This window comes from Tympanuchus pallidicinctus, unplaced genomic scaffold (assembly GCF_026119805.1).
Source record: "Tympanuchus pallidicinctus isolate F22 unplaced genomic scaffold, pur_lepc_1.0 scaffold1, whole genome shotgun sequence".
In the NCBI taxonomy this organism is placed as follows: Eukaryota; Metazoa; Chordata; class Aves; order Galliformes; family Phasianidae; genus Tympanuchus; species Tympanuchus pallidicinctus.
This window is the reverse complement of record NW_026294618.1, coordinates 39,532,610-39,557,905: the sequence shown is the minus strand read 5'-3', so window position 1 is coordinate 39,557,905 and position 25,296 is coordinate 39,532,610. Positions and strand designations below refer to the sequence as shown.

At 38.3% G+C, this 25,296-nt stretch overlaps 1 protein-coding gene and 1 long non-coding RNA gene across 4 annotated transcripts in view; both read left to right on the top strand.

The window, feature by feature from the left end:
* Nucleotides 1-9,464, top strand: part of SIM1 (SIM bHLH transcription factor 1) — a 42,066-nt gene extending 32,602 nt beyond the window's left edge. For all 3 annotated transcript variants that reach the window (XM_052686523.1, XM_052686451.1, XM_052686604.1), the window contains 2 exons: nucleotides 6,433-6,838; nucleotides 7,687-9,464. In XM_052686523.1, coding sequence (XP_052542483.1) covers nucleotides 6,433-6,838; nucleotides 7,687-8,417 — 1,137 coding nt within the window. In that variant the 3' untranslated portion in view covers nucleotides 8,418-9,464. The remainder of the gene's footprint in view (nucleotides 1-6,432; nucleotides 6,839-7,686) is intronic.
* A 7,899-nt stretch (nucleotides 9,465-17,363) lies between these two features.
* The window catches only part of LOC128084047 (uncharacterized), a 28,116-nt gene continuing 20,183 nt past the window's right edge, over nucleotides 17,364-25,296 (top strand). Inside the window, exon 1 of the long non-coding RNA XR_008208328.1 lies at nucleotides 17,364-17,755. This is a non-coding gene — a long non-coding RNA (uncharacterized LOC128084047). The remainder of the gene's footprint in view (nucleotides 17,756-25,296) is intronic.

Below are 25,296 nucleotides of genomic sequence, written 5' to 3'. Positions count from 1 at the left end.
TCCTCGCAGCAAAGTTTGCTTTTGGCAGTATAACTTTCACCAGCACCACTTCATTCTCTCTGCCTCCAGAATAATTCTAGAACTAGCAGTGCAATGCTGAGACTGTTGGTTTATCAGGGATTGCTGTCTGAAAGCTGAGGGTATTTAGTCTTCAGTTTCACTTTGCATCCTTGTAATCAGCTGACTGGTAGTAAAGTCACAGATTTCATCATTCATAAGCAAGCAGCAGCACAAGTTGCCAGTAACTTGAAAAGTGGTCATACCATTCATTACAGTGCATCACCACAAGCAATGCTGGTAGCTTGGCTTTGTATCCCTCTGGTCCACCTTAACCACTGAATAAACTGTTGAAATATTAAGAAAAGCTTTTGCAAGGATCATACAGCAGGTGGTATGGTCCGTGTCCCTCATCTCCAGCCCATGTAATTTGCCAGTAGTGAAGAATTAAAATGTGACTTGAAAGCCATGTCTGGAAAGTGAGTACATGGGTTTTGTTGTGCAAAGGAGCCTGTTTGGTTTTTTTTTGTTAGTTTGTTTTTGTGGAGAAAGGAAGCAAGCAATCTATTAGTAAAATAACAGCAGTGAGGAAAGTAATCTCTCAATGTTAAGGCCATCTAAGAAATTTTAAATGTAAGTTGCTGGTTTTTTTTTTTTTTTTCCTTTCTTCACAGCTTTTAATTTGGTACTTCACTCTTGATGAGAAAAGGGAATCACATGCTTTTTTGGGTGATGACTAAGAATCCACTCCCTTGCCAGCTGTGTGCCCTAGGAAAGCTACATGAGATGTGAACTGTAAGAAAACCATGTTAATAAGTTTCAGATGAATATTCAGTTCTAGGGCAAAAAAGGAGTGTTTTGGTCACCTAACAAAATGATAACGTGTGGTTTTTTTTTATCCCCTCAAACCTAATGCAAAGACAGGCATATTGCAATATGGTGCTTTTCAGTGAGTTCATTACATTGAAGGCACTGGTCATCATCTGATTAACACTGGTTGATACATACTTAGTGGTCATGCAGACACTGTGAAACCTGTCCCAGGCAGGGATAGGGTAAGCAGAGAGGAAACTAACTCAAAATTCATGGCACAGCACAAGGATTTGCCAAAGCACTATGAACAGTGCTCTTACAGTTCTGTCCAACTAGAGTGGAAGGGAGCTGATAGAGGAGGTGGAAAAACTGCAGATGAAGACTTGATAGAGGTATGCAGGAAAAGGAAACTGTGAGTTGGTTAAAAGTTATCTACCCATCATTGCCCATAATAATAATAATAGTAATAATAATAGCTAGGGACTTTCAAAATCTAGTCCTGGACCTCATTTATTTTGTGTTATTAAAAGCTAGCCCTGGACTTCATTTATTCTGTAAACAGGAAGAAGCAACAAGAATGGAAAAGCATTTTAATTGTGATCATCTGAACAGTTGCTTTGGAGTTTAGTCTCCCATTAATGATGATTATTTTAAGAAAATATTTAAAATTGTCTGTTGTCTGTCTCTAATGAGAATGTTTTATGGTCAATATGGATAAAGTTTTATTGCTTCGTATCTTATCTTGGTTCTTGGATAAAGATCATATAGATATATATAATATATATATATTTAGTGTATATGTAATGAGAAAGCACACATAGGGATGTGCCTATTAACAGTTGGATGGGGACTTTGGTCTGTGTTACAGCATTCACAAATTTTTGGAAGTAATAGATTTCTCCAGTAGTGTATATTAGTTATTGCTAACTCACCGCCACAACTGATAGTGGAGGTAAGCTAACTTTATGACTACTTTAGACAAATAATCTAGGTTAATTCTGCAATCCACCACTACTGGACATATCCCCTCCTGCTTTAAAGAACAAGGTAGAGACATTGGAAACAAGTTGAATTCTAGTCAGCCTTTCATTTATCATTTCTTTCTGTAGCCTAAGGCTGTGGTAACTTTTAGCATATTCAAAAGCAAAGCAAAGCCTTCTTTTTATAGTAAACATAACTCCTGATCTGGTGAAGAGTCACCAGCAGTGGGGGTTATTTTAATGGACATGCTGTATTACTTTAATCTAAGCCTTTCACCATCTGTTCTGTCTATAATAGTGAATGCAAAAAGAACATATTTTACATTTCAGGATTACATTAGTAAAAAGTAAGATAAAAGTGATTTAAAAGCATGCATATGTTCTTAGTACAATGCTGCCCGCATCTGTGATGTTTTTTTCTCATGGTTAAGACAAAAATCAAGAGGAAAGCTGTTAATGCTAATGTAGTGAAAGTTTTTCATGGAAAAACAAACTCTCAGAGAGTTTCACTGTATATTTTGTGTTCATAACAATAAAAATATGAGCAGGCTGACAGAAAATTAGATAACTATAACATCTACTGTTTGAACATTTGACAGTGTGTGTGGAGAAGGCTGATGTTGCTGCATGTGACAGAATAAGTGGCTTAAGCCAGTCAGATACCTGTAAGAATGAGAGATCAGGCAAAAGAATATGACTCAAGAAATATTAAAATCATCTACTGGCCTAATTCACTTCCATGGGTTCCCTTAAAGTAAACTTGTCGCAAACATGACATTGGTATTTTCCTGTTCCCTTGCCCCTTCAGCTCTTCTGAAGTCTTTCTTCAAGTAAAAGGAGCATCTGTGATGGCCAATATCTCCTTTCTGTGTCAGTGCTAATCCTGCTGGTGTGGCCTCACCGCTTTTGTACACTGAAATAACACTCTGGAAGACAGTTCCAGAGAGAAAGATTAAGAAAAAGATTTGCAAATCTCCATTTCTGAGAGAACTGGGATTGTCTAGTCTGGAGATGAGGAGGCTCAGAAGAGACCTTATGTTCTCTACAACTACTTGAAAGGAAGTGGTGGAGAGGCAAAGGATGACCTGCTCTCCCATATGACTAGTGAAAGGACTAGAGGGAATGGCCTTAAGCTGCACCAGGGGAGATTCAGGTTGGATATCAGGAAAAATTTCTTCAAAAGAGCGGTTAGGGGTTAGAACAGGCTGCCCAGAGAGGTGGTTGAATACTGGCCTTGGAAGTGTACAAGAAATGTTTAAATGTTGTACTAAGGGACATGATTTAGTGGGGAGATATTGGTGGTAGTTGGAGGCCAGACTAGATGATCTAGGAGGTCTTTTCCAATCTGAGGATTCTACAATTCTGTGATTTCTAGTATTTGGAACAGCTGGAGGACAATTTGATTTATTTATTTTGTTCTTTATGCTAGAAAACAATTTAGAAAACATCTGAAGTTATTGCCTGTCTGAAGAAGTTCTTCATGATGTTTAAGTTCTCTTCTGGTTAGACTTCAACAAAGAACAAAGCTAATAAATTCTACTGAGAGAAGACAAAGGGCAAAAATGGCAGAAAGGAAAACATTTTTGGTGAGGCAGGACTGAGATTAGGAAAAAAATGTTTTCATTAGTTTTATTTGGCCAGAATTTTCATTAAATCAAATTGTGTTTTCTATGGTCTTTCATCACTTGGCATATGGGAGCCTAATTCTGACATGAGAGATAGTGTTTCCACTGCCATCTCAGTAAAGCAGTATCTTTGATCATCCTTTCATTTCTCCCCCCATCAACTTGTCACGCATGCCTTTATTTGGAGACTCCACCTGTCAACATCAAATTCCCAGAAGAGGCAGTCTAAGGACTGCAGCAGTAGAGGCAGTGTAATGATGCCAAATTGAGATGTAATTAACTTTGAAAGGAATTTGACATATTTTTGGCCTACGTCTGCTTCTGTTCTACCTTAAGAATATAAGCAGTCATACCAAACATCGGTAGACAACACTGGCCACAAGCAGTTCACAGTGTTATTTTAATTCTGTGCATGGACTAGCAGCTGCCAAGGGTCAGATCTCAAATAATCATCATTTACATCAAGTACAAAGAAAATGCATGAAGCATTGTTGGTCTTGTCTACATGGTTATATGACATTACATGGTGCATTTCTGACATGCTGAACATAGACTGTTTGATATGGTTTCTCATTCTTGTAAAAGTCTGTGCAACTGAATCCCTTCTGGTTAGGACCAAGATTTAAAAAGAAAAAAAAAAACATTTTTTCAGTTAAATTAGCTTCCTCAAAAGAAGCCAAGCTGGGCCCTGCTGCATCCTTAAAAGCAGAGAATAGATGGAAGAATATACAGTAGAGCCAAATGAAATTCAGAATTTTCAATTTGAAAGATCTTTGGCAATTAGTACTCATTTATTACCATCATAAGTTGTCAAAAAATATGAAAATTCATGATAAAATTATTGAGAAATATATTTTCTTGTCCTTCTCATGAAAGGAGTACATAGTCTGGTTTTGTTTTTAATAAGAAGATAAATCAACTTTCAACATTTTTATACTTAAGATTTATATTTATATCGTCTTACATTTCTGTTTGAAACTTTTTCAATTACAAAAAATCTAGTTTATAAAAAACAATTAAAACAAAACAAAACAAAAAAAAACTATAAATAATACCGAAGGTAAGAACAGGCACAAAAGCAGTTTTTTGTTTTGTGAATTTCTATTCTAGCAAAAATTGCATAGTTAAAATTTTCTTTTTTTTTTTTAATTGTAAACTTCATTTTGTCCATATATTTTCTTAAAAAATTTACAGTAATTTAGTTATTATTTATGAAGACATATTTGTGACTAAGCGGTTTGAAAATGTTAGATTTGAAAGGATAGCAGAAAAGTTAAGTGTACCAGTTGATTACTTAAAAATATGATGGCTGAATAGAATTCCTAATTATCTTGAGCTGCTGAAATTTAAAAGAGTTTTGTGGCTATCTAACTATATTACTTTCATTCAAAGTTAGATGTATTCTTTCATTATTAAAACGTAGCAATGAGTATGGTGATACTAGCTTGCTGGCCTCCTCCATGTCTACCAGAAAGTTTTCTGCCTACAGGAATTCTATCAAATACTAACAAAATATAATTTACTACTTCAAAGCCATGACCCTTTCTTTCTTGCCTTTAAATAGCCTATCTTGTTTACAAACAGTATTCACAAATATGAACTGGAATAGTGAAGCAATACCCAATTAAATGCCAAAACTGAAGTAGTTCCACTACTGATGTTGCACAGATGGTTTAAGTTTCTGAAAGTCAAACATCTGGTCAATACTTTCAATTGGTAAGTGCATAAAACCTTGATCCTGGCTGATAATGAGGAGTTTCATAGCAACTCAATCTAATGAAAAGGAAGGTAAGTTTATGTTTTCAGGAGAGAGGCCTAATGCCTATTAAAAGAAAAAAACAGAATGGGCATCTGGAAGGTGAATGATGGAATGGGAGAATTCCAAGGTTTCATGCTGTAATACATTGATTTGTGACATGAGTATGCAGTATTGAAGAGGTGAGCATGTATGGCTTTGGTCTCATCCCAGACTGTAATCATGGGTGAAATTGATTTAAAGATGTTCCACGCAGTTTGACATTTCCAATAAATAAAAAGATTAAAAAATGAGATAGATAAATCCTAGGAGGTTAAACAAAAATTCTTTTTTTTTCTCTCCTAGGAAAGTATCCAAAAGTTTCAAACACTTACTAAGAATATCTAGAAATTTATGGAATTTTACTTAACCCTTATTTCTGCCATAATAACATTCCTTCTCCTACTCTTTGTGCTTTTCAAACTGCTGGCTAGTTTTTTTTTTTTTTTTTTTTTTGTCTTGGGATGGCTCTGCTTAAATGAGGGTGACAAAATGTTTGCTCTATCTGCTTTAGCAATCAGTTGTTTTTGTTTTGTTTTGTTTTTTTTCTGGCAAAAAATTGCTGGGTTTTCCTTATACCCACTTCACAGCAGATCTGTGATTTCTAATCTCCTACTAACCTACTATTACTTTTGAGCTTTTCTCTTTAGTAGTCTGGGGAGTCCCAGTATCTACAGGAAAGTTTTTTGTCCCAAATAATAGCAGAAAATAAGTTTCAGAATATCCAAGGTAAGAAAAAAAATGGAAAAGAGAAGGGACTTTGGGAAAAAGAACTTGCAAACACATTCAGTTTCAATTTGACATGAGAGAATGCTCTAGGAGTGGTGTTACAAAAAAAAGTACTTTTTGCAGAAGAGCCTTGGAGCACCATTGTTGCACATAAGCAGCAGCTTTCAAGGCAATGAGAAAAACCTGGACATATTAAAAAAATATTGACTTGCCACACTGTTTTTGGTGATCCTAATATCACACATCATAAAAGAGATGGCTATTAAGGGCTGACATGGGATGTTTTAGACGTTCATGATGTCTGTCCTGTCATCTGTGAGCTCATTAAGGATGTAATACAGGAAAGGATGAGGAGTCCCATCAGAAGGTGAAGACGTGTGGGCATGCTAATGAAAAACGCTCTATTCAATGCATACTCTCTATATTTCCAGTGCCGATATTTCAGATTTCATTGATTCTCAGTAAATTCCCTGCTGTTTCTCCTGTTTTTCAGTACTCTGGATTTCACACCGAGAGATCTGAATCTGACCATGAGAGCCAGTGGGGTGGGAGCCCCCTCACCGACACAGCCTCTCCCCAGCTGTTGGAGCCTGTGGACAGGCCGAGCTCTCAACATCACGATGTCTCCTGTGCCTACAGACAGTACTCGGACCGCAGTGCTCTCTGCTATGGTTTTGCACTAGATCACTCAAGGCTAGGCGATGACAGACATTTCCATACTCAGGCCTGTGAGGGAGGCAGATGTGAAGCTGGCAGATACTTCCTTGGCACACCGCAGCCAGGAAGGGAAGGCTGGTGGGGCTCCCGATCAGCCTTACCCCTGACTAAGTCGTCCCCTGAAAGCAGAGAAGCGTATGAAAACAGTATGCCCCACATAACTTCAGTGCACAGGATTCATGGTAAGAGATAACGGGATTTTCAGAAGTGGTACTTTCTCAAATGAAGCAACAGTTTCAAAGTCATGACACAAGTGGGCAACTCTATGCAAGATAGAGGAAATAAAGCATGTTCCTAACTCAGAGGTCATGGGTATAGATATGAGAAATACTTATAATTCAAGTTGTTTAACAGACTGCTTAGCATGCAGCAAAATATACGTAGGTTGCTCCAAAAGTAATGCCTCCTATTTATTTCCACGGAAACTGCAGCAGCTAAAAGTAGTGTGGTAACAGTATTTGTTAGAGCAAATTCTCAGCTTCAAAATACTATTTTTCAACACAGTCACCCACCATTAGGTATCTGTTGGGTTGCACCCTCAGTGTATTAGCACAGTTTCAGAAAGTGAAACTGATCAAAACGTCACAAGGAAAGGCTGATTTTGTGTTTTGATAAATCCAAAGGCCCTTAGGTTTAAAAGGCAGTCTGAGAGATGAAAGATTGCAGCTGACACCAAAATCAGATTTTAAGGTTGTAAGGGCAGATGTATCGTAAAGTGCTGCTTTTCTATTAAAATAATCTATAAAACACAGGTTGTATCTAAAGAATTTGTAAGAGCTAATTAGCACAGTTCCATTGACTTGCAGAATAAGTCCTTTGGAGATAGAGAAGAACGGTTCTATTTTACTGTAATCTGAGGTAAATTGTCCTGGAAAGCAAAGAGTCTACCATGGACATTCCTGATGACTTCACCACAGTTCACTTGCCTCTGTGTAGTTTTCTGTCTGCAAAACAATGTTCAGAGTGCATGTTTTTAAAGACTGCTTGCTGCCTTCAACCCCAATTTTTGTTGTATTTCTCTCTTTCCTAGGAAGAGGACACTGGGATGAGGACAGTGTTGTTAGCTCACCTGATCCTGGCTCTGCCAGTGAATCTGGTGACCGATACCGTGCTGAACAGTATCAGAGCAGCCCACATGAGCCCAGCAAAATTGAAACTCTAATAAGAGCCACCCAGCAAATGATCAAAGAGGAAGAAAACAGGCTACAGTTACGGAAAACAACCCCTGATCCACTAATCTCCATTAACGGCACAGGGAAGAAGCATACAATTTGTTTTGCAAACTACCCGCAGCAACAGTTGGCAGGGGATATCTGCCGCGTCCCGACAGTTGCCAACACTCCTCCCTGCGAACACATCCAGCAACGGGATGGAAAGATTATGAGCCCTCATGAAAATGACTATGACAACAGCCCCACAGCACTGTCTAGGATAAGCAGTCCCAGTTCTGACCGAATATCAAAACCTAGCTTGGTTCTGGCTAAAGACTACCTGAATACAGACATGTCCCCTCATCAAACTCCAGGTGATCATCCAGCAGCTTCTCCAAATTATTACAACTCCCACAGGCAGTACTTTGATAAACATGCTTACACATTAACTGGGTATGCCCTGGAGCATCTATATGACACTGAAACCATTAGAAACTATTCACTAGGCTGCAATGGATCACACTTTGATGTGACTTCTCACTTAAGGATGCAGCAAGATCCAGCTGCAGGACACAAAGGGACATCTGTTATAATAACCAATGGAAGCTGACACTTTTTTCTAAAAACTTTTGTGCTTTAAAAAGTAACCTTAGAGATCTAATTGGAAGATATAATATGTTTTCATGCCCTTGTCATTACCAGCATTTGATATATCACAGTGCACTAGAGAGACTAACCTAAGGTTTGGGAAGACGAGTTAGTTAACAGATGTTACTTTTAAAACATAAAAATGCACTGGCATGCAGGGTTAGAGGGAATGGAGCTAAACTCAAAGTTGGTGCCATTTGAGGTGTAAAAGATGGAAGAGATCTAGGTAGGGAGAACCTGGGCAGGCTAGCAGAGCCATTTACATGCACTGTACAAGAGGGGTTGTTTTGGAATTGCTGCCCAGAGCAGACCTTCTGAACTGTGTCTGTTCCACACATCCCAGATAACAAAACTGCTATGCACTATCACAGAAAGTTGGAATGTGATCCTGTAAAATACACATCAAAATGTGTATTTCTGGCTATCTTTTTATTCCCTAAAGGCCAAGGGTGTTATGCTGCTCCATGGTATAAAGCATCCATGGCCAACCAATACAAAATCAAAAAGGGGAGAAAGAACTCAGATTTGTTATTTTCTTGTGTACTCACATGCATAGTTATTTACATACACTTGATTTGAAAGGAGTCAAATGAGCAGTATCCTCATAATTAGAATAATCAAATACTATGAGTGTATTTAAAAGAAAGAAAGAGGGTCTTTCTCAGTGTAGTTTTGAGAAATGTTTGTCTTGATGGAGAGATGGGAGATTGCCCTCATTTTTGAAAGGTTGCAAAAAGGGGGAAGTGGTGTGAAATGGAAAAAAATCCTTGGGAGAAACAGAGAGAATAGACTGGATGTAGGAGTGGTCAAAGATACACACATTTAACCCTATGGCTATGTATGACATTCAGTAATATTTACAGCATAAGAAAAAGTGCTTATAAATTGCCAAATAATGAAGAATCAAATCAAAACACAAAAGAATTCAATAGAATAAGAAATTTTTCTGTAAAATACAAAAGCAACTGCACCGCTACAAGAATATGGCAGGAATAGATAAAAACATCATGGAGGTTTGTCCTAATTTTGTACAAGTGTTGTAGCAAATTAAGAAAGCATAGAAGGTTATAAGTATTCTGACATAAAGAGGAGTAATTGGTATGGCTTTGAAAAAGTAATATACATTGTTTTCTTCATTACAGCAAAAAAGAAAAAAGAAAAAAAAAAGAAAAAAAAAGGATATATGAACGTATTAGGAATACCAAAATCAGTCATATATAAGGAAAAAAATTACTGAGGGAAACTGGGGTTCCAAAAATTTCAACTGCGTTACAAATATTGATATTATCGTGGCCTGTCCTGGAGTTATAGAAGATATCAAAAGAGGCAGAAAAAATTTCTGTGATTTTTAATAATCTCATGAACAAAGAGTCACTAATTGATTTGAAAAGATTCAATAAAAAAAATATGCTAAAAAAGTAAACTAAGTTATTTGTAGGCAAGAATATTAGACCTGTGCTTCTTTTTATGGCATTTACAAGACATCTCAAAGTTGACTGCAACAGGAACAGGACCAGCACCCCTTATTATATCAAAATGAAGGTAAGAGGACTTGAGATGGTTACAAAAATGAGATTAGCACTAAGTCAAGCTTCATTTGTACCCATGAAGAATTTCAACATATGGGATTGAGTCATCAGTGGAACTAAATATAAAGCAGCATGCTATGGGTGGGTTAAAAATATCTATTTTCAAATAAAATTAATGAGAAGCAAAAGCTAAATAATAACATTGTAAGCCACGTAAGTATAGATGTACTTGAAAGTAGAGGAAATTAACTCTCCGAATGTGGAATATTGTGTATAGTTCTGATCACTCCAAGGCAGATTGTGAATCTTGAATTGAGTAGTACCTTACTCCATAAGCAATCTCTATTGACTGCAGTGTGATCACTCCTGGTGAAATGTACGTTGAACACAAGGAAGAGCAACAGTCTGTTTTTTATTATCTAAAGCCCATAATAGAAAAGGTGGAGCAGAGCTCAGCAAAAAGATGAAGAGACTGAAAGATCTAATAAAAACTTTAAATAAACTGGGTCTGTCATCTTTGTAACGGAAAAAAGTATGGGGTAATGTCACTGGTGTTTACCAAGCTCTGCACAGAAGAGGGATAAATAATGCTCTAAAACTATTTGAACTAGTGACAGAAATGAGAGAGGGCATTGAATGTTAGCCAAAGTAAAATGAGAACAAAATGATTTGGCAAGAAATGTATTTGACTAACTGCCAAATGAATAGAAGGTCTAGAGATTTTTGTTTGTTTGTTTGTTTTAAGATAAAAGCAAAGCAAATAATTGAAGGGGAGAAAAACACTGACAACCTGTAACTCAGAGGTAGGAATGGATCAAAATGGACTTCTTTCAGCCCAACAATTGTATATCTTCCAAAAGCATAGTAACAACAAAGTATTTTTGATAAATCCAGCTCTGGATAAATCTTTATTTCACTTATTCATAAGAATAATATGGATGAACTTGTATTTGGAGTCTCCTTGTACAGTATTAAAATACAATTTGCAAAGCGGAGTAGAGGTACATGGTATCGTATTATCCTTACTAAAACGTATAAAAAAGAAGTCTAACTATCAATATTATTTTGTATTACTGAGGAATTTCCTAAAATGTTTAGATGAGTGGGATTCTGTCAGCACTAAAGGATTTTAGGGTCATCAAGCACCCTTGTTATCAAACTTTTAATTAGAAGGCAATAGGGTTTTTGAGATCAGCTTGTCTAATGGTCTAATGGCCACAAGTAGTCAGGAGAAGATAGTTTGGGCATTTTGATAGGCACTTTGGAAAAACAGAAGACTTATAAAGCAGGCAGGCACAATATAGAATATTTCTATCTGTACAATTTCATCTAGGAAAAAGCCAGTGTGCTGTGCAATAAAAGAAATCCCCATTGCCATTTAAGTTCAAAATAAAAACTTCAAAACTGTTGTTACTTCTCCTATTTTCAACAGTACCAGTCCACTACAGTGATAAATGCAACAAAATGCACTGTAGTAACTAGGATACCTGATATATCAGTAGAGAGGTAGAAGAGTCTGTTTCTGCAGCTATGTTCTGCTACAGGCATAGGCTGATGCTCAGTTCCCTCCTGGAGTTTCAGCAACTGTTGCTCCTCAGCTCTTCAGTAGATGCCTTTTGTTAGTACTTTGCTATTCTGCTGCTTTAGATAGCCAGGAATTTCTTCTGAATTGACAGAAAGCATTGAATGTTGTAAACATAGACTCTGCATGCTACATGCTACTTGTGCAAATTTGCAACCTTAATTATAGCATATAATATCACTGCAGCTCATATAACATATACTTTTAAATATGGTATAAAGCTTACCTTTTCCACAGTGTATTTATTTAATTTGAATTTTCATTAGTATCCTTTAGAGATATAGCTTTTTTTCCCCCCTTTCTTTTCTAAATCAAATGGAATATTTCAGAAAATTGAAAAATGCAGTTTTTGTACCAAATACATAAAATCTATCACATTAACTTAAGGTTATCACTTTAAAGCAGATATGTAGGTTGTGAATTGAAAAAGAAAAAATAAAAATTGATGTGCTGTGTCATTTCTCTAACATAAAAGTGCTCTGCTATTTACAGCAAATTAACATTTTGTAGCTACTCCGTGAAGTGATGACAGCTCTCTTAAATAATTTCTTATTGACATCAGTGGATGGTGCATTATGACTTTGGTGTATCTTTTTTAAAGTGGAAAAAACCTCCCTAATTTTATTCTTTAAAATTACACTCCCGGAATGCAACTGTGAACAAATTTGCACAACAATTCTTTAGTTAGAAAACGAACCTTACTCAGCAACTTGTCCCATTGACTGTAATGGGAATATCTGTGGAGTAAGGTACTACTTAATATGTGTAAGGGCCAAAAATGTTGACTTCCTGTGAGCTGGCAACAGGTTTGTGTCTTTGTTTGTTTTGAATCTCAAAATATGAGTATGGAAACAAGGAAAGGTGATGGCTGTAATGGCTATGGTTCTGTGATAGAGTTTATTTGTATGTGCTCTGAAAACAAGTGCATCTCTGCATGGAAGAGGCTCAGATGTATTTCCTTAAGATTCATAAGGCTTTGCTGATGTATCCACACAGTACTGCCACACTGAAACTCTTTTCTTTCTAACATTCTTAATCACTTTTATCTGAATCTTGTTTTTATTTCTGGACTTGCAGCATTTATTCATTAATGTTCCTAAATATATTAACTACCATATGTTCAATTATGTGAACATCCTGAGTGAACTAGGGGGAAAAAAAGTATTTTTGGAAAAGGAGCAGGCACTCCAGAAAACCAGACTGGGTGTTGTGAAGGCCAGTTAGCCTTTCTGTTGAGGAACAAATCTGAGGTGTATGCTTGAGTTTTAGACCTTCTGCAGAATCATGTCTTGCAATGAGACCTACCTATGTCTGTCCTAATGTGGCTGTAATTAATACCAACAATTCAGGTTCTGGTATTTCCATGAGTTGCAAATTTAGTTGAAACACCTAAGGGGCTAAAGGCAGTGCAGGCATTGTTGTCAGGATCAATGGTGGATGAACAACCTTTTCTGTAGGTATACTGGATTAGCTTCAGACACCTTCACAATGTGAAAGAGGACCTCTTTTATATGCAGGTAATATTAGTGGTTAAATATTCTGGCCATATGCACTGAGAAGCAAAAACAAAGCAAAACAACAAAAAAGCCAAGCCAAACCTGAAGCAAAAAAACCCACATTTTTTTCTGTAATCCAATGGTACGATGTTGATATAGCCTGCTAGAGGAGTAGCTGAGTGTTTAGCAAAGTGTTTTTACCAAGCTGTTATTCTGAAGGCTAAAAGCTGATACAGTCTTCTGTTTGGAATGATGCGAGCACTAGTGTGACTCCATTTCACGTTTCCTTGGAGCATTTATTAATGAAGAAATTATGTGAGGTTAACTTCACAGTGGCATTTAGCATATTTGTACAAGAGTCCTGTGGATAAATCTGGCTCCAAGTTGCTAAGAATGCATCCTTTTCTGAAAAGAGGTAATTTATGACTCCATCTATGAAACTGCATTTGAAAAGAAAGATCAAATACAGGCAGAAGCAAAGCTTTCTTCTGATCAGATTCAGTAACTCCCTTCTCATATGGAATTATAAAGATTTCCTGTTGTTCTAGGATTCAAAATGCAGCTTTTAAAGATGTTTATTTATTGCAATTTGAATTGCATGTGATTTTTTTTTCCAGACGCCAATATAGTGGGAAGTTTGGAAACGCAAGAAACAGTCTTGCTTACACCATTTAAAACATATGCATTTTTGCATTTAAAGGAAATAAAATCTATTAGGAAACGTTCTTTTAAGGCACTGAAACTTTTTCCCAAGGTAAATATTTCAATGCATAAAACATGCTAATCTAACAAAAAGAAAAAAAAAAGCACTTGAGACATACTGAAATATTTCATGTTTGCTTTAAACCAATGAGTTATACTTTTGGAAAAAAAACACAGATTGCCAGCATTTTAAATACCATGCCTTGCAATGTATAGGGTCTAGTGACATTGTAGCATAACATCTGTAATTGGAAGATTTCCTTTGGAATGTAATGTAGGAAACACAATTTAGCTTTGTCAACAATATCTTGCAAAGTGTTCCCATTTATAATTATTTATATTGTAAATAACTTTCTGAAGTAAATTTGAAGTTAATGTGCATAAGATGTATTTATTATGTGAAGATTTTTTTGGTTTAAAATATAGCTGCCAATATGCAATTTTTGTCTGTTTTTCTGCATTTTTAAATTAATAATTGTCTCATAGAGGATAAATATTCAGGCATTAGTTTTAATTAATGAGACTATTTTTCAGACTTGGGAGGGTGTGTGGGAAAAGTCATTTTTTTTATACCTGTCAGTCCTAATGTAAACTTTGAATCTTGAATGCAGTTTATGAAGGTACGAAGGAATACAGATAATATACTGCTACCTTATTTAGGAAAGATATCTGAATCTGCTCAGGTATTACTCTGTCTGGAAAAGCCAACTCAACAAGGGCTATATCAAGATTAACTGTTTCCTCCTTGAACACTCTACTCCGCTTCTTGAAGCCTCACACCACCACCATGCCTCAGTTTGCTGTGTTGTGACAAAGGAATGGAGAAGTTACACAAAATTGCATTCAAGCCCTAGTTGGCTACTTCTTGGCTTCACATATCTGTACACCTCAATCAAGTCACAGTAACGTAATCTGCTGTTCGCTTTCTAAGCCGGTCTCTGAGCCATCACTCCCTATCCTTTCAGTCTCTCTCACTGAAACTCATTCCTGGTGGTGAGCAAATATGAGATTGATGGTGCCAGGGGGCAGTGAAAGCCTAGTTCTGCAGCTGAGTTAGAAAGCAGCTTTCTAGGTGAGGAAGTACTTGATCGCATATTTTCTGTTCACAAGACTCAGGTTGAAAACTAAAAGCAATGGCGATAGGAATGAGGTACATAGAAGAAGCAGTTTGTAGTCTAAGGTAAATTAATTTCAAAAAGAGAAGATGCAAGTACTGTCACTGTGTCAAGTCACACTGTGTCACTATCACAGGTGTCACTGCAAATACACAAGCACTCAGTTCTCAGAGATGCTCCTCAGATTTGGTAGTATTTTACAGTGTAGTGTTAGATGTTTAACTGCTTTCATGCTTTAAGTATTTCCTATCGGATAGTTTAGGCAGCTTCCCTCTCTTTGGCCTGAATTTGGCCTTGATTCTTTGTGCAGGCAGGAAATGGTATCATCTTTTCCCAAGCAATGCAAAACACGTGTTCCTTTCCCTTTCCCTTTCCCTTTCCCTTTCCCTTTCCCTTTCCCTTTCCCTTTCCCTTTCCCTTTCCCTTTCCCTTTCCCTTTCCCTTCCCCTTCCCCTTCCCCTTCCCCTTCCCCTTCCCCTTCCCCTTCCCCTTTCCTTTTTACCTTTCCTTCCCTCCACTTCGCCTCCCCTCCCCTCCCTTGTGTGTACTTGTGTGTTGAAAGTCCATCAACATCTATAGTTGCTCTTCAGTCACTCTTTTAGGACATAAATTTTCTCCTTACCCACTAGCCTTTTTTCAGTCTCAGCTCTGATATTCATTGGCAAATTGCTTCACATTGAGGAAATCTGCTGTCATAGCCATTGTAATAAAAGTGTGTGATACCATCAGGAACTTCCTCTATCCCCATATGGTGGCCATCAGAGGCTTCAGCATCAGCAGTTTCATTTGATACATCTTTGACTTTCAGGAGGTCACAAATAGCCTGCTGCTCTGCAGCCCAGTGACGCTATGACTGTGTGAATTAAAAAGGGCTATCCACTCCAGCACAAAGCTCAAAAGACTGCATGCTCTCTTCATGGATGTTAATGTTAGTAGAAATTTCACTAGGCATGCACACAACTTTTGCATGTTCTAATAGTCTGCCTAGTTCCACAGGCAAAGACTAGTACTGTCTTTCTGAAGCACCATGGACTTTTGACTGGAGCTAAAGGAGAGTGCCCTGAACAGCATGCACCCTATTGGAGCTTGCTGCATGCTTCACCATCTCCAAAAATCTGATGGGAAGCCACTTGATCAGTAGAACAGGATGAGAAAGAAATTCAGGGCTGCCTGAATCCTAGCTTCTAGACACTGCATCAAATGATCTTGGCTCCCCAAATGCGCTCTTAAGGACACATGTGCCAGTGTGGTCAGAAGACAGATGCAATGGTATGCATACATGATGACAGCTGGGTGTGACCAGCATCAAGCAGTGCTCACCCTCGCAGCCACTCTCTCATTCTGCCTGTAGTCTATTGCGGCCTTTCTCTGACCGTCCTCTCATTTTGGCTCCCTGAGGCAGTATCTTTCCCATTTCACTCTTCTTCCTCCTGCCCAAACCCTGGCCTCGTGTATGACTTCTCAAATCCTGTGATCCAGCTTGCCCAGCAAGCTTCCTCTGTTGATCTTGAAAATCAAGTTCCCTTTTTATGATGAAAATTGTTATTTGGCAACAGTTTCCATCACTGGCACTGTTCCTTCCCTTTCTCTTCTTTATGCAGCTGGTGTAAACACAGCACTGAGGACTGTGCAAGCTCTTTCTCACAAGCATTAGTTCTGCTATGAGAATGCTATTGGTTGTGGTAATAGAGGTGATGAACTTTTCAGAAAAGCAACAGACAAAAGATGATAGATGCCTTCAGCATATAAAGTACATGTTACTTTTGCTGCACTGCAAAATGTAGTCACTCTTGGTTTACAAATAGAAAATAAAGATGAACACTGAAACAAGAAGATCTATGTCTGAATTGAAAAATAACAGCAAAAACTTAAAAATCTCATTTTAATGTGTACTAAATTATATGCAAACACTTAAATATTCATTCTTAATATTTGTCTCATTATTATTCATTTGTTCCTTATTATTATCATGAGACATCATCGGCTTTGTCCATTTTATCATTATCAACACTTGTTACTCTTTTTCATCTATAAATTAAATTTAAAAAAAAGTCTACATTAAAATAATATTAATATTAAATGGATATCAGAAACTTGGATGTGGCAAATAAAAACCAAACAGGATCAGCCTACTCTAATCTTTCAACAGGATACAGCCCCATTATTTGGTACGCAGTGTATCAGGCACTGTACCTCATATAGCAGCCATATTTCACTCCCAGCAATATTTCTAGTATTATCAGTATGACATTCTTGGTAGCTATACCAAAGCTGGAAATTATGCCAAATAAATTTGTACATTATGAAATGAGTTACATTTGCTTATTTTTAGTTATGTTTGGCTTTGTTTTGTTTCCGAAAATGAGAAACATGATGAAACAGCAAAGCAAGCTGAAGGTTCTTTTTTAAGTTCGACACTTCCTCTTTTCCCTTGAGGGGCAGTACCAGAGATCATTTAATTCAGTTTCAAAGGCCAGACTGGAATGTTTCTGTGACTTCTTTTATCTCCTTTGAAGCTTGAGGTGGTTATAAACCGGTTGCCCTCCTGGCATGCAGAGAGCAATGCAAAGGATCTGGAACAGTGGTGAGCATCTCACTGCCATTCAAAGTCATTTATTTACATTAGCATGGTTGATTCTGTGAGGTACAGCAGAGTATAGCAGGTTAGGCTGCTGCCTTTCTCCTGCACTATTATTTTTGCAAATGATAAATATAAGGAAGGAGGCAGCAGAAGATGTGACACTGTGCTTTGTCTCCCACAATGGCACTTTGACACTTTTTGTCTGGAAAATGGAGTGAAGGTCCAATGGACTATTTTCATCATAACAGAGTGAATGCTTGTCCAGTGGAGTCCTGCTTGTATGCAGACAGACAAGGTGAGTTTTGTACCAAAGTGTGCTTGGGCACTGACAGTGGGGCAACTGGTGGCACCATGTTTGAGTGCACAAGCCAGCAAAAATCCTATCCATGAGGGCCAGTGCTTTCCTGGTTGGCGATGTGCCCTATAGAAGGACACCAGTATTTGTGTGTGCTGAGCCTTTTGCTGCTTTCCTTTCACCTTCATGTCCATTTGGTGCCCAGGGCAGGGAGGGCTGAAACTGCAAACTTCTTATGTAGTCATAACACGAACCAAATCTATTTTTCATTTGAAGCTTCCTATATCTGATTCTGGCACAAGACATTTCATCAAGTTATGAATTATTTTTACAAAAGCAGGACCATGTCTTGTCTGTCTGGGTTCTCTGCAAGACAGTTGTGGCATTTTATTTTTTTTTTACAAATGCCTGTGAGAGGTATCCTATGTGTTTTTAATTTGGAATGCATCAGCGAGGTGAAAAATACAGCATTAGTGTTATGACTATTTTAGTCAAGGGCAAAGCTGTGCATTTTGATGTTATGTTTCTGCCGTTTCTTTAATCACAAAGGCAGATCCTTTCTTCTGTGCCGCTTTCTATTTAACCTCCAGAACAACTGTAAAGTATTAGAATGGCTCCAGTATCCTCTCCAACATGAATATTTCTTGAGCTCAAGAGAAATGCCCACGGTTTCATTAGGCTGGTTATCTGACAGTCTGCTCATAGAAAACAGCTGATTCTTATTTTTTTAACTGAACAGCTTTGGCTTCCTGTGATCAATCTTCCTGGCTACAGCAGTAAACATGCTCAAGTGCAGGTGCCAGAAAGCTTTGAGACAGTCTGAGGCATGAATGCTGACCCACGGTTGCGCTTTGTTGTGCTTTGTGTATCATCAATAGCCTACCTTGTGTAGGACTATTTGGCCTATTTGTTAATGTGTTTTTTTAACTTAATGCATGCTTATTTACTTATGGAATTAGATTCAGTGTGGGAGAGATGCAAAACAGCCAGTGGTTTAGGAGTTTAGTAAATAATCTAAGCTTTGTTCAGCCTTGCTCTGGGTCAGGCTGCTGCATGGAGTAATTCCATATGGCAACCTGATTTGAGCTTACTCAAAGTAAACCTTAAAATGGATTTTGGCAAAATCCATCCAGCCATCAGGAACCCATTCTCAGTTTCTGCTGAGGATTTCCTGATAGCTTTCTTCATTTAAAAAAAGAAACAACAAAACACAACAGAAAAAAGAAAAACGTTGAAACATTTTACTGTCTGAAACCACCCTTTCCCCCTTCTTAACCATCAAAAAACCCTTTTGACTGCTCTCATTTATGCCAAGAGCTACAGGGATTAGGCAGTGCAGACGCCTGAGGTGACTTGGCCTGCTGCCTCTCTCTGCACAGGCTTTATGCTGTGCCGTGGAGACAAGGGGTGAGGTGCAACCTGCTGCATGGCTTCTTGCTTTCTGCCCCATGCACTCCTGCAGTTGCTGATGCTGAGGTAGATGCAAGGGCAGCAGGGGCCCTGGAACAATAAGATGGCCTATTGAGGGCTACCTCCAGTGTGCAAAGGCAAGGGGTAAAATGCTGGCTCTAATGAAGCCAGTACTTTCTTCTCACTAAAGCATGAACAAAAATGTAAAATCATTTTTAAAAGAATGCTTGAAGAGGCTCTACATGCCTCCATCAATAGGTAAGAGAAAGTGTAAGTAAACAGGGAGATATACTCCTGAAACAAACACAATTAAAAAAAAAACTTGTAGGGAAACAAGTGCACACAGAAAACACTCTCCTGTTATATAGCTGAGTGATATCAAATATGAATGAAAACCCTGAGATAAAACTTGGCATAGACAACAGAAATTCTGACAGAGCTGTTTTGAAATGGGGCTCTTAGGAAAAGCTGTTGATTGAAATCAATACCACAAGACCTGGAATCTGAAAAGACCATTTCTGAGACCTGAGAGGGTCACTGCACACAAGTGTCAGTTGATAGCATTGAGGCTGCAATTGCCTTCACCAAGGAGTTTTGGTGTTTGCTTTAGAGACTTCTTGGAGATGGCGGCTGAGCACACATTTAACACTCCTGCCTGGCCTCATCCTTCTGGGAAAGGGAGGTTCGTAGAGACTTCAGTTGCTTGAACAACTGCCTCAACTCCCATGTTAGTACATCACAGATCCTGCATATTAATAAATAATGTTTGATTAGCATACTGTATCAATTTTTTTTTTTTTTCTGATCAGAATTTAAAAAGGTTTGAGGTTCTCTTTTCTTCTGTTCTTTAAACAGACATTTCTTCACCTGACTTTTTGATAAGCTGTAATCTAGCAAAAGAAGCTTTTCATTATGATCTTGTTAATGTTTTCGTTTTTTTCAAGCAGTAACACTGAATTCTGTCTTGGTAGCTGTTTATTTATTTTATTAGACTGTGCATGAATAGATAATGGCTTCACTAACAGTAGCAAAATGCAGATATCCATATAACATTAGAAATTACTTTAAACATTTCCCAGTGTTTGATCAGAAAGTAATGAAAAAGTGATTAGAAAATAAATAAATATCTACTGTATTTCCATTTTTAAATGCCAGAGAATAACTTGTCAACATGGTGAAACATTTTGAGGATCTTTTGAGGTCTAAGAACCCCAAAGGATAAGAATCTGGCTCTGTGCATATGCTAAGCTGTCCTTTACCTTGTACCAGAGCTCATGTGAAAATGTTTTCAAAGAAGATCCAAATAAAAGTGTTGCAGACAAAAACAAACAAACAAACAAACAAAAAGGATTAATATGAATTCTAAATTGATTCATCTTTTTAAAAGAAATCATCTATGTCAGGACTGCAAACAAGAGAAAATATTTTATGTGCCTTGTTATCACTTCCCTTACTTTTACTATACTCTTTCAGATCAGCAGATTATTTCAGTGTTGCTTGGGGTAATAGTGTATGTAGAAACATAATTTGAATGGAACATCTAGTTTTAATATCTAAACAAAACTGTAGAGGATATTCACTGTGATATCAGGCGTTACTACCAAAAAAGAGCAAGCATAAATACCGTGAGGTGAAGAAGAACAAGGAGAAAGCATGCAAATTCACAGTGATGAATTCAATATGGTTTGTACTTATCATTTTATTTGCCACAGACAATATAAATTATGTGCAACAGAATGGAGATTCAAATGATCCAACATCTGCATGATACTATAAATTACACTGCACTGTGTACACTAGAGAAAAGAGATGCTTACCAGTATCTAGCTTAAATGAAGCTGTGTATAAAGCAGTGTCCAAAAATCAGTCCCAAAGTAATGATGAGCAGATCCTTGCAAGCATAGAGGTTCAGCTATATTTCAGTGTATGTGCATTATACACGTGGGTTTTCAAACATTTTGCATTCACTTCTGTCAGAGACAATAATATTAAAATAATAACAAGCACCTGAGGTGACCCAAAGTTTTGCAATGATTATGTGAGTGTGTCTGAGTTAAGATCTTCAGTGTTTATTCCAATGCACTGCATTCTACATATAGCTCTTGTGCTTTTTCTTTAGGGCTTAAGGGCTTCCTGCTTTGCCTCTTTTGCACCTCCAACTCTTGCAGAATGGGTATGGGTATGGGTTCTTTGGCTGCTGTATTTGTCACTGTGTTGGCTAGTTTGAAGCAGCTTGATAGTTCCGCCATGTATTGCATGGATTTTAATATATGATTTTTTTTTTTCTGACTCTGTAGTTAAATACAGATTATAAGATTTCAAAAGTCAGAGGGAAAATAAATGGAGCTTGTAATTAAAAATGTGGCATGAAGAATTACAGAATAAGTATATTTCTAGCTGAAGACTGTGTGTAGAAGGACAGACACAAGATCATGAAGTGAAGTTGGAAGCAAGGCAGATACCTGTCTTCCTTTAACTTTAAAAAGAAAGATTTAGTGGGCTTGCTGGTACCTTGTATGCTTTTGTCTATTTGTATTGGCTGATTGGCTATCTCTTGCACAGGATGAGTAATTTTAGTGCTGTAACACCTGTACACACCACTCCATGCTTCACTCCCAAAATATTTCACTGACTCTACCAATTGTGTTTCTCTGAGCAACAAGTGAAACACCAGGTCTTCAGAAAGGAAGAAATAACAGATTCAGCATTTTTATCATCTTTGTTTCATGTCTGGGAAGTAGCAAAAGGAGACCAGCATTCAAGTCTGATTACTTATGAAGTAAAGAGAAGATAAATAATAATTTCTCTTTCAGTCAGAGCCTATGCTGCAGGTTCTGTTAAGGCATATTGTTTATCTCTTTATTAATAAAAGGCTATTCTCAAATAATCCAGAGAGATAGATGCTTTGGATTATTGAGAGGTGATGGGATGTCTCTCATGGCTGGTGGAACATTGTAGGATGGCTCTCGTGTCTGGAATGTAGGAGTAGATGGGTATAAACTCTTCATGAAAGACAGGCAGGGAAAAGGGAGACTGTGTTGACCTCTACATTAGCAATCAGCTGGAGTCCATAGAGCTGCACCTGTGGATGGATGAGGAGCTGACAGAAAGCTTATGGATTGGTTTAAATAGAAGGTAGGGGAGGGAGATATCAGAGGGAGGGTCTGCTGCAGGCTACCCCATTGGGAAGACTGAGTGGATGAGGCCCTCTATAAAGAGACAGAAACAGCTTCTTGTTCACTAAATATGGTCCTCATGGAGAACTTCAACTACCTTGATGTCTGTTGGAAGAACAAAACAGAGCAACAGCAATAAAAGAGATTTCTGGAATGCGTTAATGATAACTTTTGAAAATTTTGCAAGATTTTGCACTTGGCCAGAGAAATCCCAGGTATCTATACAGATTGGAAGGAGCAGACCTTGATGGCAGCCCTGCAGAGAAGAACCTGGGGGTCCTGATGGATGAAAAACTTAACATGAGCCAGCAGTATGCTCTTGCAGCTTGGAAAGCAAATGATATCCTGGGCTCCATCAGAAGAGGGGTGGGCAGCAGAGACAGGGAGATGATTGTTCCTGTCTACTCTGCTCTTGTAAGGCCCCATATGGAGTACCGTGTCCAGGTCTGGAGCCTGAATACAAAAAAGACAGGGAGCTGTTGGAGAGGGTCCAGAGGAGAGCCACAGAGATGATCAGAGGACTGGAGCACTTCCCCTATGAGGACAGGCTGAGGGAGCTGGGCTTGTTCAGCCTGGAGAAAAGAAGGCTGCAGGGGACCTAATTGCAGCCTTTCAGTACAGAAAGGGAACATATAAACAGGAGGGGAATCAACTCTTTGAAAGGGTAGATAACAGCAGGACAAGGGGAAGTGGCTTTAAGTTGAGGGAGGGAATGTTGGATTTCAGTTGGATGTCAGAGGGAAGTTCTTTACAGAGAGAGTGGTGAGATGGTGGAACAGGCTGCCCAGAGAGGTTGCAGATGTCCCATCCCTAGTGGTGTTCAAGGCCAGACTAGATGGGGCCCTGGGCAGGCTGGTCCAGTATTAAATGTGGAGGTTGGTGGCCCTGCCTGTGGCAGGGGGTTGGAGATTCATGATCCTTGAGGTCACTTCCAACCCAGGCCATTCTGTGATTCAGGGTCCTGCACCTGATTTGTGGAAATCTCAAGGCACAAGTACAGGCTGTGCAGAGGATGGCTTGAGAGCATCCCTGAGGAGAATAATTTAAGAATGCTGGTTCATGAAAGGCTCAACATTATTCAGCAGTGTGTGCTAGCAGTCCAGAAGGCCAACCACATCCTGGGTCATTGCATCAAGAGAAGCATGACCAGTAAGTCAAAAGAAGTGATTCTGCCCCTCTACTCTGCTCTCATGAGACTCCACCTGGAATACTGTGTCTAATTTTGAGCCCCATAACATGAGAAGGACATTGAGATGTTGGAGAAGGCCCAGAGGAGAGCCACAAATATGATTAGAGGGTTTAAGTCACCTCCCCTATAAGGATAGGCTGAGAGAGCTGGGACTCTTTGGCCTGCAAAAGAGAAGGAACCAGGGGGACCACAAGGCAATATCTGAAGAGGACCTACAGGAAAGCTGGAGAGGGACTTTTTATTAGTGCAGGTAACAACAAGATGAGGGGAACTGGCTTTAAACTGGAAGAAGATAGGTTTAGACTATATATTAGGCAGAAATTCTTTACTTTGAGGGTGTTAAGACTCTGGAATAGGTTGCCCTAAGACACTGTGAATGCCCCCACCCTGGAGACATTCAAGGCCAGGCTGGATAAGGCTTTGAGCAATTTGATCTAGTGGGAGATGTCCTTGCCTATAGCAGGGGGGTTGGAACTAGGTGATCCCAAAGGTCCCTTCCAAACCCAAACCCTTCCAAACCATGATTCTATAATTATTTATATTTTTTACATAACTTCCTTTGTGATGATAAGACATACTGTCCATTTTTTTAACAATGACCTTACAACTAAAAGATGACAAAATGAAACAAATGAACAGACTTCCAAATACTATTAAGATTGAAACGGAACAAGTTCAAGACCAATTTTGCAGCCCTTGTTCCCAATTCTTATCTCAGCTGCACCAGTGTAGATGGGAGGCTGCCTCCATTATAATCAAAAGCCATCCACCTCTGCATGTTATTACAGCAAACTGAGTGAAGAAAATCAAAGAAATTCCTGATATAAGGTGGTGTAAAAACAAAAGAAACAGCAAAATTAACTTTTTCGACAATTAAATTATATCTACTGCAGTCACTGATTCTTAATATGTTGTAAAGTTGTCATAAATAGCAGGTGATTTTAATTATGAAATTATTCTTACTAATTTTTAAGCAGTAAAAGACAGATCTGAAGCAAGTTAGGTGGTTGAGTTGGAATCTATTTTATTTTATTTTCCTTATAGATGTATGAAAATTTTGTCTTCAATTCTATAAGCAGAAACATGACTTATTCCTGGCCCTGCCCACATGTGCAGGACTTGCTGGCACACAGGAAGAATGGGGGAAAAAAACCCCAAAAAAACAGTTCCAGAAAGATCAGGTCACAGCTTCCGTATAAGGTACTTAATATCTTTTGTTGCAATGCAATAATTGGCTGAGCTTTAAGACATAGTGTGCCAGTAACAGTACAAAAACCTAAAATCAATGGCCATCTCAGATGCGAAGCTATTGCTCATGAACAGATTGATGTGTTCATGCACAATTGCTCTAGAGAGGCCCTAGACATGTTGGGGTCAAATTGGCAAAATAGGTAGCAACTATATTCTCACAGCAGTCTCCAAAGGAGAGAGGCAGATGTCCATTCTATCTTGCAAACACATTCTTTTACAGTGTATTACTTCATCTCTTTTATTGCACAAGAGGAAAGTGAGAGACAGAGAATCAAGGATAACACTAATGATAGACCATATGGAATCCATAAACAATGTTGTTCTAGAATAGGATGGCCCTTTAAAAGAGGAGGAAGCCCTACTGTATTTGAGCCAGACATTACCTAACTCCCCAGGTGAAAGAAGGAGAATAGGTGAGAATAAGGAGCAGACGAGGGAGCCTGTGATTCAGAGCAGGGCTTTCTGGAAGACATAAAGAGCAGCTTGAATCCCTTTAAAGGTCTGAGTTACTTTGT